The 12,522-nt window shown below is 34.5% G+C and overlaps 1 protein-coding gene across 1 annotated transcript; it reads left to right on the forward strand.

Moving 5' to 3' along the window:
• Positions 1-844: 844 nt before the first annotated feature.
• Positions 845-1,411, forward strand: LOC127104797 (uncharacterized). The gene has a single exon (XM_051041951.1). The coding sequence runs from the start codon at positions 845-847 to the stop codon at positions 1,409-1,411; it is 567 nt and encodes a 188-aa protein (XP_050897908.1).
• The last annotated feature ends 11,111 nt before the right edge of the window (positions 1,412-12,522 follow it).

Raw genomic sequence — 12,522 nt, forward strand, 5'->3', positions numbered from 1 at the left:
AGGACTTCTAATCAGCAACTTGAGTATCACATGTGACCTGAGACAAAGGATAAGGTAGTGCTAGTTGTTAGATGCAAAATTGCAAGTTATAGTTGACCATCCGGGTTTCAATTTAGTCGTGTATGAAATCTTCTATTTAATCAGAGAATGTGTGTGCCGAATGACTCGGAGTTGAGAAGAACAATCTTATAAGAAGCCCATAAGGGTAATTTTACCATTCACTCTAGTTATTCTAAGATGTATCAAGACTTGAAGAAGAACTTTTGGTTGCCCGTTATAAAGAGAGATATTACATAATATGTAGCCATATGTATATTATGTCAGTAAGTCAAGATTGAACGTCAAAGACTGGGTGGTATGTTGCAACCCTTGGATATACTCGAATGTAAGTGGGAGAGTATTATGATGAATTTCATAGTGGATTTACCGTGTAGCTTGGCGCTTGTGATTTGATTTGGGTAATTATGGATAGATTAACCAAGTTGACTCATTTATTACCCATCAAGACTACATATAAGGTTATTCATCTAACAAGGTTATTTATTGCGGAGATAGTTCAATTGCATGGTGTGTTGACTAGTATCGTGTCCGATCGAAAAATGTTTTGGAAGGCTTTCCATCATGCAATGGGAGAATTGTGAACCTTAGTACCTCAAATAATCCTCAATCAGAGGGGTATATAGAAATAACCATTCAAACCATCAAGGATATGTTGCGAGCATATAAGTTGGAAAGTGAAGGAAAATGGAATGACCGCTTACCTTTAATCGAGTTCACTTATAAAAATAGTTATCATTCAAGCATCATAATAGCTCCGTATGAAGCTTTGTATTGAAGAAAGTGTATGACGTTATTGTGTTGGGCGGAAGTTGGTGATAAAGAGATTCTTGGACCAAAAGTAATCCAAAAAACCACAAAAAAGATAAGAACGATCCAACAGAAGATGATAAAGGATTTAGATGGTCACAAAAGTTATGTGGATCAGCGTAGAAGGCCTTTGGATTTTGAAGAGGGAAATCATGCATTCTTAAAGGTTACCCCAAAGCTAGGACTAAAAGGAATGTTCAAGACAAAGAAACTGAGCCAGAGATATATTGGCCCATATGGTATCATAAGTTGGGTGGATAGAGTGCCACCTTCACAATTCGCGCTTCATGATGTATTCCACGTGTCTCAGCTCAGGAATTATGTGCTCGATTCTTTTCAATTTATCCTATTGGATATAGTTGAAGTTGCAGATGATATTTCCTTCCAACCTCAGTCTATCCATATTGTAGATTACCTAATTAAGGTATTAAGAAATAAGGAAATACCCCTCATGAAGGTGTTGTGGGAGGAATTGCATATGGGCGAAGCTAATTGGGAGCTAGAATCGAAGATGCGAGCAAAGTATACTCATATTTTCAAGTGAAATCCAAAATTCGACGACAGTTTTTAATTTAAAGGAGCGAGGATGTAATATCCCGACTCCTCTAAGCATGATTATCATCCAAAAGTTTGTAAATTAATAGTAATGTATTTGTATTAGTGGTTAATTATAGACAATTACATGTTGGTAAATAGGCATTAAGTGGCAAGGATACAATGGTATTTTCCCTTAAGGCATACATAAGCCAAAATGCAATAAAAATTATCATTATTCCTCATTTTTCCTCTTTGCAAATCAGAAAGTGAGAGAAAGGAAATTGGAGAAAAAGGACGAGTGGTGGAAGAAAAAATGAAGGGAGATCTTGACCAAGTGCCATTCTTGTACATGCTCAAAGTCGTTTGAATTCTTAGATCTAAAGCTAGCTAAGAAGTGGTTTAAACAACAAAAGATCATCACCATCATCTCATCTTCATCTCCATTTCAGATTTCTTTGAGGTGGGGTCCTAGTAAGTTATGATTTAGAGATTTAGATCACCTTAGTCTATGCATGTTAGGGTGGAGAAAAAACAACTCATGTCTTGTACTCAATTTTCATAATTTTATGTGATATTGCTTGTTAATCCATGTTTGATTCTTGAACGTGTGTATGCTTGAGATTTCATACTTTGTTTCCTTGCGTTATTCCATGCTAAAACATAACCTCAATTTATTAGTTTTGAGAAGGTGGTGATATTGGTTGAGTTCATGAATTGTTCTTACATGAACAAATATATGTGTTATGTGAAACCACTTGCATCCTTCTAATGAGTTCTAATTGAAAATTAAAGAGCTAAAATCTGAACTAAATTCAATTAAAGTCTAAAGTTGAAATTTATCCTGATTAAACTAACCATTTTTAATGTGCGTTTTTTATGAATTAATATGACATTGCCATGAAATTAATGAAGAATTAAAGAAACTCCTACAATTAAATCCAATTAAATTCTATAAGAAAAAAATATTCTAATTAAGCATGATATATGAATTTTCTATGAATTAACATAAATTAAAATATGCATGTTCATGAATTAAAAACATATCAAAAATTGGTAAAAAAAGAATGATAAAAACAATAAATAAAATAAAAGCAATTAAATCGGCATGGATGCACGAAATAGGGGGTGTGCAACCTTGAAAATGAGGCTTTGGGCCTAAGAGCAAAGGTCCAAACATAAAGTATTATTGTTGGGTTCAACAAATGTGCACCAAGCAAAACAGGGGTACAAGGAGAAAAATAGTGGGCTCAAAGGCTAGGCCCAACATAATTTGGCAAGGGAGATAAATAAAATTCAGCAAACATCTTCATCTCTACACATCATGTTCAAGTTTATGTCAAATAACAATCACCACTGAAGCTCTTGCTCCAACGCGCCGAAAGCGGCATAGTTGGTCGAGATTAAGAAATAGCACCACTATTCAATAAAGTTATGAACCCTTACCATGAAAATTGAAATTAAATGGAGGTGGAGAAGAATCAAGACATCAACCTTTTGGGCTTTGATTCTCCAATGCACAAACTACATTGTGGTATAAAAAATTCAGCAAACAAGAAGGGATAAAAATCCGCCGACCTGCAAGACGGAGGATTATCTTGGAATTTGCTGAAATTTGAAGATAAAAAAGATGAAGAAGATCAGAGGTAGGTATGCTACTTTAAAAATCTTCTACTTCTGTTATGAACTTCTTCTCTTCAAGAATTAACTCTAAAAAAATTTGAATTGAATTGTTATTGTTAATGTTGATCATGTGAGTATGAGAGTAGTGTAGAATGTATGAGGTTTAGCTTAATTGGTGACAAACTTCAAGGTGAAGCTTGCTCAAATGGTGGTAGAGATTTAGTGTAGGGAGAGGAATTGAAGAATATGAGTTGAGAGGATGAAAACTAAATTTGCAATGAGTGTTTTTTGATGATTGATTTGAGTCTTTGGTTGATGATTGAACCTCCAGATTTAAGAGAGTGATAAGTTTATATAGATGCATTTATCAACTGTTTCGGTCAGATTTTTCGGGCAGTGGTGGTTGGAAGTTATGGCAGTTGTTAGTGTTAAATATTCTCATGAGTAATTTGTTTATGAAGTTAATGGTATTAGACTTTCTGTTAGATTGTTACTTGGGGCAGGTGTAACGGGTTACACTGATTTGTGTAACCGGTTACCAAAACGAAACTTTGGTGTTCTAGGCATGCTGAAGGTACGTGTAACCGGTTGCCTAATTCTTGGTAACCAGTTACCAACATGAAAACTTGCTTTTTTGCTATTTTTATTGGCTCATGTGCAAATGTGAGTTATGCATTGCTCTTGGTTACTGATTGTGTATGTGGTTTGGTATGTTTTACAAGGCCAGTATGAAAGGCTTGCAATGAGGTTTTGATCAAGGCATGAAATCAAAGCATGAACCAAGAAACAAGTTATGGCACATCAACACGTTTTTTTGAAACACACTAAGGGTCATGAAAGCTTGAAGACCAAGATGAGATAGCTTGTGAAATAAGAAATCATGGGGGGATTTATGGTTTAGAAATGTGTAGTTGGCTTTTGTTAAATGCTTGACCAAAAAGTAAACAGTTGACCAAAATTCAAATGTGAGTAAAAAGATGTAAAATAATGTAATTTGGCCTTATGGAACCTTTTTTTCTAATGGAATGAGATGTTTTTATAATGAAAAGGCCCTTTTGCAATGCCTTGTGTTTGAACACTTGAATGAATCTTGAATTTGAAAGAATGAACCTTGATTTCTCTGGCTTGACCTTGCATTGCAAAACCTTGTTTTGAATTCATACCAAATGACCAAGTTCATAAAATAATAGTCAATCACACTTGTGGTTCATAATCGAATCCAATGTCATAGGCTTGATTCTTGAGAATACCATGAAGAAGAACTTATCCAGCACTTGTGTCATGAACACAACTTCTAAATTAATGATGTTTATCTAAGAAATGAAATTGTACATGAATAAATATGACACGAGTATACGGATGAATTAAGGGTCAAAAGTATGATGAAAATGTATATGAAGTAGGACAAATTTTGGGGTATGACAACTTGTACGCCGAAACTTCTGATGATTTAATGACTGTAATGATGGCTTCTGATGGTTAATATTCTTTAATGATGTGTGACCGTCTTGAGAAATTCAAATTTATTTAAACCATTATAGTCGTTTCTCTTTATTGGGAATAGTAGAGGTTTTTTTTTACCATATGTTTTCAGAACTCAGTTTTTCCCAAATATTTTTTGCTGACTTGTTCAAATATCACTTTTTGTTGATGACAGAAGGGGGAGAAAATTGTGGGAATATTTAAGAAGGTCAAAAGTATTTTTTAAATACTTTTAATTAATCTTGAGCCCTAATTGTTCAATTATTTTGATATTACTTTCTTCTGAACATTTTTATATTAAAATATGTTTAAATTAACTTGGATAAAACTTAAGGGGAGCTCACAAAACTCAAACTATGGATTATTAGACTAATGGGAAGCTTACAAACCTCAGACTCTAATGTTGTCAAGTTAGTTAAAACTGACCAACCATTGTTCTTACATACATTTGTTTGTCATCATAAAAAAGGGAAGATTTTTGGAATAAGATTGTTCATATCTCTTAGATTTTGATGATAAAAAAGTATTTAAAGAACAAATAGGTATGTTAACATATGTTTAAGTGTGTAGGATCACAAGCATAAAATTATTCCTGATTGAAAGCATATATGGAGAAGCATTTTAAGTCTGATTCTGATTGATCCGAATCTGATGACTTTAAAGTGGTACATCAGCCTCTAAAGGCATCTGCCTCTGAAGGTTCAGAATATGTTCTCATGACCCGGCTTCTGATGACAGCTCAGATCCTGATAGATTGAAGAGCATTTAATCTGTACACTGTACTAAAGCAGACTTGTCTTATCAAAGCCCCTGATTTCTGGACAGAGTCAACTAGGGTTTCATTTTTCAAGGCTCAGGGAGTGGTGATGTGACCTCTTCAGTCTGTTCTACCTTTTGATAGATACCTAGTATTTAAAAAGGTGTTGTGACCAATGCCTTTATTCAATGAACAATGTTTCAAACCAGATGCATTCTCCAACATCTCTCTTGGCATGCTTATTCACTAAGTTTGCTCGTTATGTTCAAACCCTCTAATGACTATTTCTCTACCTCTATAAAAAGAAGTTGGAGATTCAAAGAAAGGTTACAACATTACAACACATTGAAAGATCTTGTGCATAACTCTGAGTTGTTATTTCCTGTAATTTTTATTGCGTAAGATCTTAAGATTTCTTATCTTTGTTTATCTTAGAAATATCAAGAGGTTGTAAAACCTCTGTGATTGTTGCACAAGTGTTATACTTCTGATTGTGTATCTGAGTATAATGGTTACCATTTCTACTAAATTATTTTTTTAAAGTAAAGGAAGTCTCTTACCTACGTGCTTGAGCAAGGAAGTCTCTTGTCTGTGTACTTGAGCAAGGAAGTCTATTTATAGGTTGATTGAGCAGAAGTCTCTTGCAAGGTTGCTTGAGCGAAAGTTTATTTCTAGGTCGATTGAGCATTGAAGTCTCTTGTAGTATGCTTGAGCAATTTTCAACTTGTTTGGTTATAGTGAGAAGCTCTTGTTGAGGCAAGGGGACCAAACCATTATCAGTTAAGGATAAAAACAAGTATAATCTTTGTGTGCTGCTAACATTTACTTTTGAACATTTTATTTCCGCTACTGTGATTAGTTCTGATATCAGACTCTAAACTTTGTTCAGAATCTGAACTTGCTGGTTCAGAAGTGAAACATTTTTTGGCATAAACAATTCAACCCCATCTTATTGTGTATTTTTCTCACCTTCATGTTCATCCGATTTTGCATCAAAAGTTTTAATCGTCACAAGAGATAACTGTTTTGATCATGGATCATGATCTTTCGTAAGGATCAACTTAAGGGAAAAATTTGTTTTTCCACTGCAATCATATCACGATTTTCCTCCATAGAGCTCTACACATTATGCTCAAATAACTAACCTTGAGATTAAATGGAACCACATTTACCTATTTATAACAAATTATACCACAACAAACCCATTGAGGAAACTCGTTTTTCTTTTTTAGGAAATGGCTTTTTTCGTTGCACGACTCCAGTTGTGATAGTTAGAATCAGAAAGTGATTGAGCCAAAGAACAATGTTGATATTTTCAAAATGTATAATGTCACTTATATAATGTGACTGTATGTAATTGGTTATAACAACTTGGTTATAATTAAGTTAACAAACTCCATAACTATAACTAACATATAACAACAACTAACTAATATATCTAATAGAGCTTTGTGTTGGACATTCCTTATTTGAATGTTCTAAGGAATGTTTTGATCTCAAATACTACATAAGAAATCTTTAAAGTCAACCTGGGTTAACCAAACAACAAAAAATATAGGCTTAATTGAAATTTTGATCCCCTCTTTTTTTTCTTCAATTTTGGCTCTCATATTTTAAAATCCGGATTTTTAGTCCCCTTTTAAAGTTTTTTTTTAGGATTTTAGTCCCCTTCAAATTTGAGACCAAATTTTAATGACATGACACTGTGTGTGATGATGCGTCATTTCCATATTTACCAAATTTAAATCCATGACATTTACATTAATAATAACAACTATGTTATTTATTAAAAATAATTAATTTTATTGAAAATCTAAAAATCAATTAAAAGAATTTTTTAATAATAATAATAATTTATCATGCTAGGGTTATGTCTTGAGTCAATGTTTAAAACTTTTTCAAGCGCCGATTCATACACTTGTTTTCAAAATTTGAAATGGCTAAGTCCATTCATCATGTTAGGATTCTTATTGGGCAAAAGTATATCAGGGTTGAGAGGAAAGTGGCCAACATCCTATTGTTCATGGTAAGGTTTGAGATATGTTGTTTTTGAAGATTTTCTTTTTAAAGTATTAAGTTTTTCTATAAAAAAACCAAAAAATTGTTTTATTTAATCATTTTCTTCCTTTTTTCCATTTTTGTTTTCTCTTCATCCCTTTGTTTTTTATAACTTTTTTTCCCGGTATTTGCTCTAAAATGGGTTTCGGAGATTGTTTATCAATGTTTGAAATTTTTATTACAAAAAAGAAAATGGCTTGTGTGATTCTTTTTATTTTTCTTTTTGGGTATTTTTATGATAAAGTGATGGACGAATGGGAGAATTAAATAAATTAAGTTTACATTTTGATTTGATTTCTTTCTGTTGTGAAAACGATGTCGAAATTATAAATTATAATTGGTTTCTTGATTGGTAAGAAACCCATAAAGATAGAAAGAATAAAACAATAAGAACACAATGAAATTGGTTATAAACTGCTATTCTTTATTTTCTCTTTGAAACAAGATTACAAGTGTTATAGAATAGTAAATAACTTCTCTCATCCTAATTAGGATTTGCATTCTGCAATGATGAGAGACTAGTATGTTATTTATAAGAAAACTAACATATTAACCTAATGGGCTTTTACACATAGGACCATTATACAAATTAACTTAGAGAACAAGCTAACTTAAACAATTGGACATAACAAACAAACCCAATTTGACATGCTAACAATCATAGCATACTTCGACTATAGCATGTGAAAAGACTTCAATGACATGCTAAGGTCATGTCGAATTGTTGAACCAAGAAGCTACCCTTCGATCATACTAGAGTTCGATCCAATATCTCATAAATCTCCACCTTGAAACAAACTTTATAACATCAAGGGAACAAACTAGCTTTCTTCATGCAACTTTATCAACTGCATGCAGTGGAAAAACTTGCAACTTGGTAATGTCTTGGTGATCATATCAACAACATTGTGTTATGTCAAAACCTTCAGCACTTGGACTTCTCCATGCTCGATTACCCCTCTGACAAAATGTAGCCTCACATTGATGTGCTTGGTTCGCTCATGATAGGCTGAATTCTTTGACATGTGTATGACACTTTGACTATCACATTTAACAGTGATAACTCGACCTTGAAGTTTTAGTTCCTTAGCAAAACCTTCAAGGCACAATGCTTCTTTCACATCTTCAGTGAGGATGATATATTATACTTTAGTGGTTGATAAGGCAATAACCTTATGAAGTGTTGCTTTCCAACTAATTGTTATGCCAAACATAGTGAACACATACCCAGAAATAGATTTTCTAGAATCCATACAACCTGCATAATTAGAGTCGACATACCATTTGATTTCTTCTTTACTATTTTCATCGCATGCTCCACCATAAATCAGGACTCTATTCAGAGACCCATTTATGTACCTTAGAATCCACTTCAATGCTTGCCAGTGAGCCTTTTTAGGAGTCACCATGTACCTGCTTATAAGACTTACTGCATATGTTATGTTGGGTCTAGTACAAACCGTAACATACATCAAAGAACCTACTATGTTAGAATATGGGATGCTATTCATATAAGCTCTTTCGACCTCAGTACTAGGACATTAATCTGTACTCATCTTGAATTAAGGGTTTGTCGGAGTCACAACAGACTTTTAATTCAACATACCAAACTTATCGATAATCTTCCATAAGTATGTCTCTTGAGATAAGCATAATTTTGACTGCTTTTTGTCTCTTTGGATGTCAATCCCAAGAATCCTGGATATTTCTCCCAAATCCTTCATATCGAACTCCTTATTGAGTCCATCCTTCACCTTTATTACATCCTTGACATTGTTTCTTACTATGATAATATCATCCACATAAAGCAACAAAATAACAAATGAATTTCCAAGTCGAAATTTGAAGTAAACACAATGGTCAAACTGACTTCTAATGAAACCTATGTGTGTCATGAACTTATCGAATCTCATATTCCATAATCGAGGAGATTGTTTCAGTTCATATAAATATATATTCAGCTTGCACACACAATCTTCCTTATCCTTTTTGGCATACCCTTCAGGTTGCCTAATCAGGATTTTTCATCTAGATCTCCATACAAGAAAGGTGTCTTCACATCCATTTGTTCCAGTTCTAAGTCGAACTGTGCAACTATGGCAAGTAACATTCAAATGGACTCATGCTTCACAATATAAGAGAACACATGATTAAAGTCGACACCTTCTTTTTGAGTGAAACCCCTTGCAACCAATCTTGCCTTGTATCTCTTTGACGTCACTCCTTCGATTCCTTCCTTAACTTTGAAAATCCACTTACAGCTGACTAACCTGGCTCCAACAGGTTTCTTGATCAGTTCCCAAGTATGGTTATCATGAAGAGATTTTATCTCATCATCCATGGCCTTCAGTCATTCAGTCTTATTTTGACTCCTCATAACTTCCTTATAGTCTATATGTTCTTCATCTAGAACCTCACTTGCAGATATTAAGGCATAAGTTATGAGATCTGCATACCCAAGTCTTTGAAGTGCCTTGATGACTCTTCTCAGCCTATCTCTTGCCACAGGTAGTCATCGACAGTTTCCTCAGTATCTTCAACATCTTGTGCTTCTTCTTCAAGTTGATCTGGGATACGCACTTCAGCATCGACATGCTCCACCTCAACATGAATCTCTTTTTGTTTCATCTCTTCTTTAGATATCTGTACACTTCGACTAACATCATCAGTTTTCTTGAAAGTCATCTCAGCTTCATTGAAAACTACATCTCGACTGGTTATACACCTTTTATGACCTGGCTCTAGGCACCATATCCTATAAGCTTTGACTCCTTCAGGGCATCCCATAAACATGCATCTTAGAGCTCTAAGTTCGACCTTGTCTTGCCTAATATGAGCATAGGCTATGCAGACAAATATTGTAAGTTTGTTGAGATCTTGTGGGTGTCTCGACCAAACTTCTTCATGTGTTTTCATATCTAATGCAGTCGAAGGACATCTGTTTATCATATATGTTATTATCGAAACAATCTATGCCCAAAACACGTTCTTTAACCCAACACTAGTCAATATGCATCTAAGTCTTTCTAAAATGGTTCAATTAAACCTTTCAGCCAAACCATTTTGTTGGGGAGTACCTGCAGTAGTTTTGTGCCTTACAATACCAGAGGTAGCATAAAAAGTGTCGAACGCCTCATTGCAAAATTCAAGGGCATTGTCGGTTCTCAACCTCTTGACCTTCCTGTCAGTCTGATTTTCGACTAAAGTCTTCCAACTTTTGAAGTTCTCAAAAGTTTCATCCTTAGTCTTCTAAATGAATACCCATAACTTTCTGGAATAATCATCAACTATGGATAGAAAATCACTTGCTCCTGAATGTGATGGACACCTCGCAGGCCCCCAAAGATCAACATGGATGTATCAAGGGATCCATGTGTTCTTTGTTTACCTTTATTGAACTTCATTCTGCAAGATTTTCCAAGTACACAAGGTTCACAAAACTTCAGCTTTTTGACTTTATCTCCACCAAGTAGCTTTTGTTTCCCCAATTCGACCAACCCCCTTTCACTGACATGGCCCAATCTTATATGCTAAAGTTCTATCGTCGACAAAGGTTTCATGGATGCAACATCTGCAGAACCACTATCAACTTCAGCCTCAAGGGTATACAAGCTTTGCTTCTTCATACCTCTTAATACTTCCTTCAACCCCTTCATGACTTTTAGAGTACTTTTATCTCCTTGGAAAACATATCCTTTCTTGTCGAATTCACCAAGAGAAATCAATTTTCTCTTCAAATCGGGTACATATCTGACTTCAGTCAACAACCTTATTAACTCATCATGGAGATTGAATCTCACAAATCCAACACCTGCAATCTTGCAAGCTTTATTGTTTCCAAGCAATACATATCCACCATCTTGGTCACATAGTTCCTCGAACAAGTCTTTGTTTGGAGTCATGTGCCAAGTGCAACCTGAATTCATAATCCACTATTTACTTAAGACGCCGCTTGAAACCACAAGAACATCATATGAGTCAAAATCATCTTGAACAATGGTTGTGTTTCCATTATCCTTACCTTCATGATCTTTCATGTGTTCAGGCATACTTTTCTTGTATGACCCTTCTTCTTACAGTGATAGCATTGATTACCAGATGCATCACCACTGTAAGACTTCTGCTGACTTTTACCCTTCTTCTTGTCGTAGTTGCCATCTCTCTTTGTGAATTTTGCCTTTACCGACAGACCTTCACCAATCAAAGATGGGTTGTGCTCCTTTGTTCGTTTAAATCCTTAGAGTATAATATTGATTGAACTTATTCAAAGGTTACAGACTCTCTTCCGTACAAGAGAGTTTCTTTGAAGTGAGCATGTGCTCTGTGCAAAGCACACAATAGTAACATCGTTTGATCTTCATCCTCGATATTTACATCGATATTTTCAAGATCAAGAATAAGCTTGTTGAACATATCCAACTGCTTTACCAGAACTTTTTTTTCACTCATATTTAATGAATACATAGCTTACTTCAAGTAGAGGTGATTGACCAATGATTTGGTCATGTACAAACTTTTGAGTTTCTCCCAAAGACCCGACGTCGTCGTCTCATTCGAAACATGTCGAAGAACCTTATCACCAAGGCTCAATAAGATGGAGTTGTGGGCTTTCTCTACCATAGTCAATTTTTCTTTATCTTTTAACGCAACATCCATGGCTACGACTCCCTTCAACGCTTATAAACAACCTTGTTGAACTAGTATGGCTTTCATCTTCAAGTGCCACATACCAAAATTGTTCACTCCGGTGAACTTTTCAATCTTATAATTTGTTGACGGCATCTTCTCCATGTTCACCACACCAATTTGTTATGAAAACGATGTCAAAATTATAAAGTATAGTTGATTTCTTGATCGGTAAGAAATCCACAAGGTTAGAATAGAAGAAGACAATAAGAACCCAATGAAATCGGTTATAAACTGTTGTTATTTACTTTCTCTTTGAAACAAGATTACAAGTGTTATAAAATAGCAAATAACCTCTCTCACCCTAATTAGGATTTTCATTCTGCAATGATGAAAGACTAGTATGATATTTATAAGGAAACTAATATACTAACCTAATGGGTTTTACGCACATGCCCATTACACAAGTTAACTTAGAGAACAAACTAACTTAAACAATTGGGCATAACAAACAAGCCCAATTCGATATGCTAACAATTCTAGCATACTTCGGCTACACCATGTGAACAGACTTC

This window comes from Lathyrus oleraceus, chromosome 7 (genome assembly GCF_024323335.1).
Source record: "Lathyrus oleraceus cultivar Zhongwan6 chromosome 7, CAAS_Psat_ZW6_1.0, whole genome shotgun sequence".
NCBI lineage: Eukaryota > Viridiplantae > Streptophyta > Magnoliopsida > Fabales > Fabaceae > Lathyrus > Lathyrus oleraceus.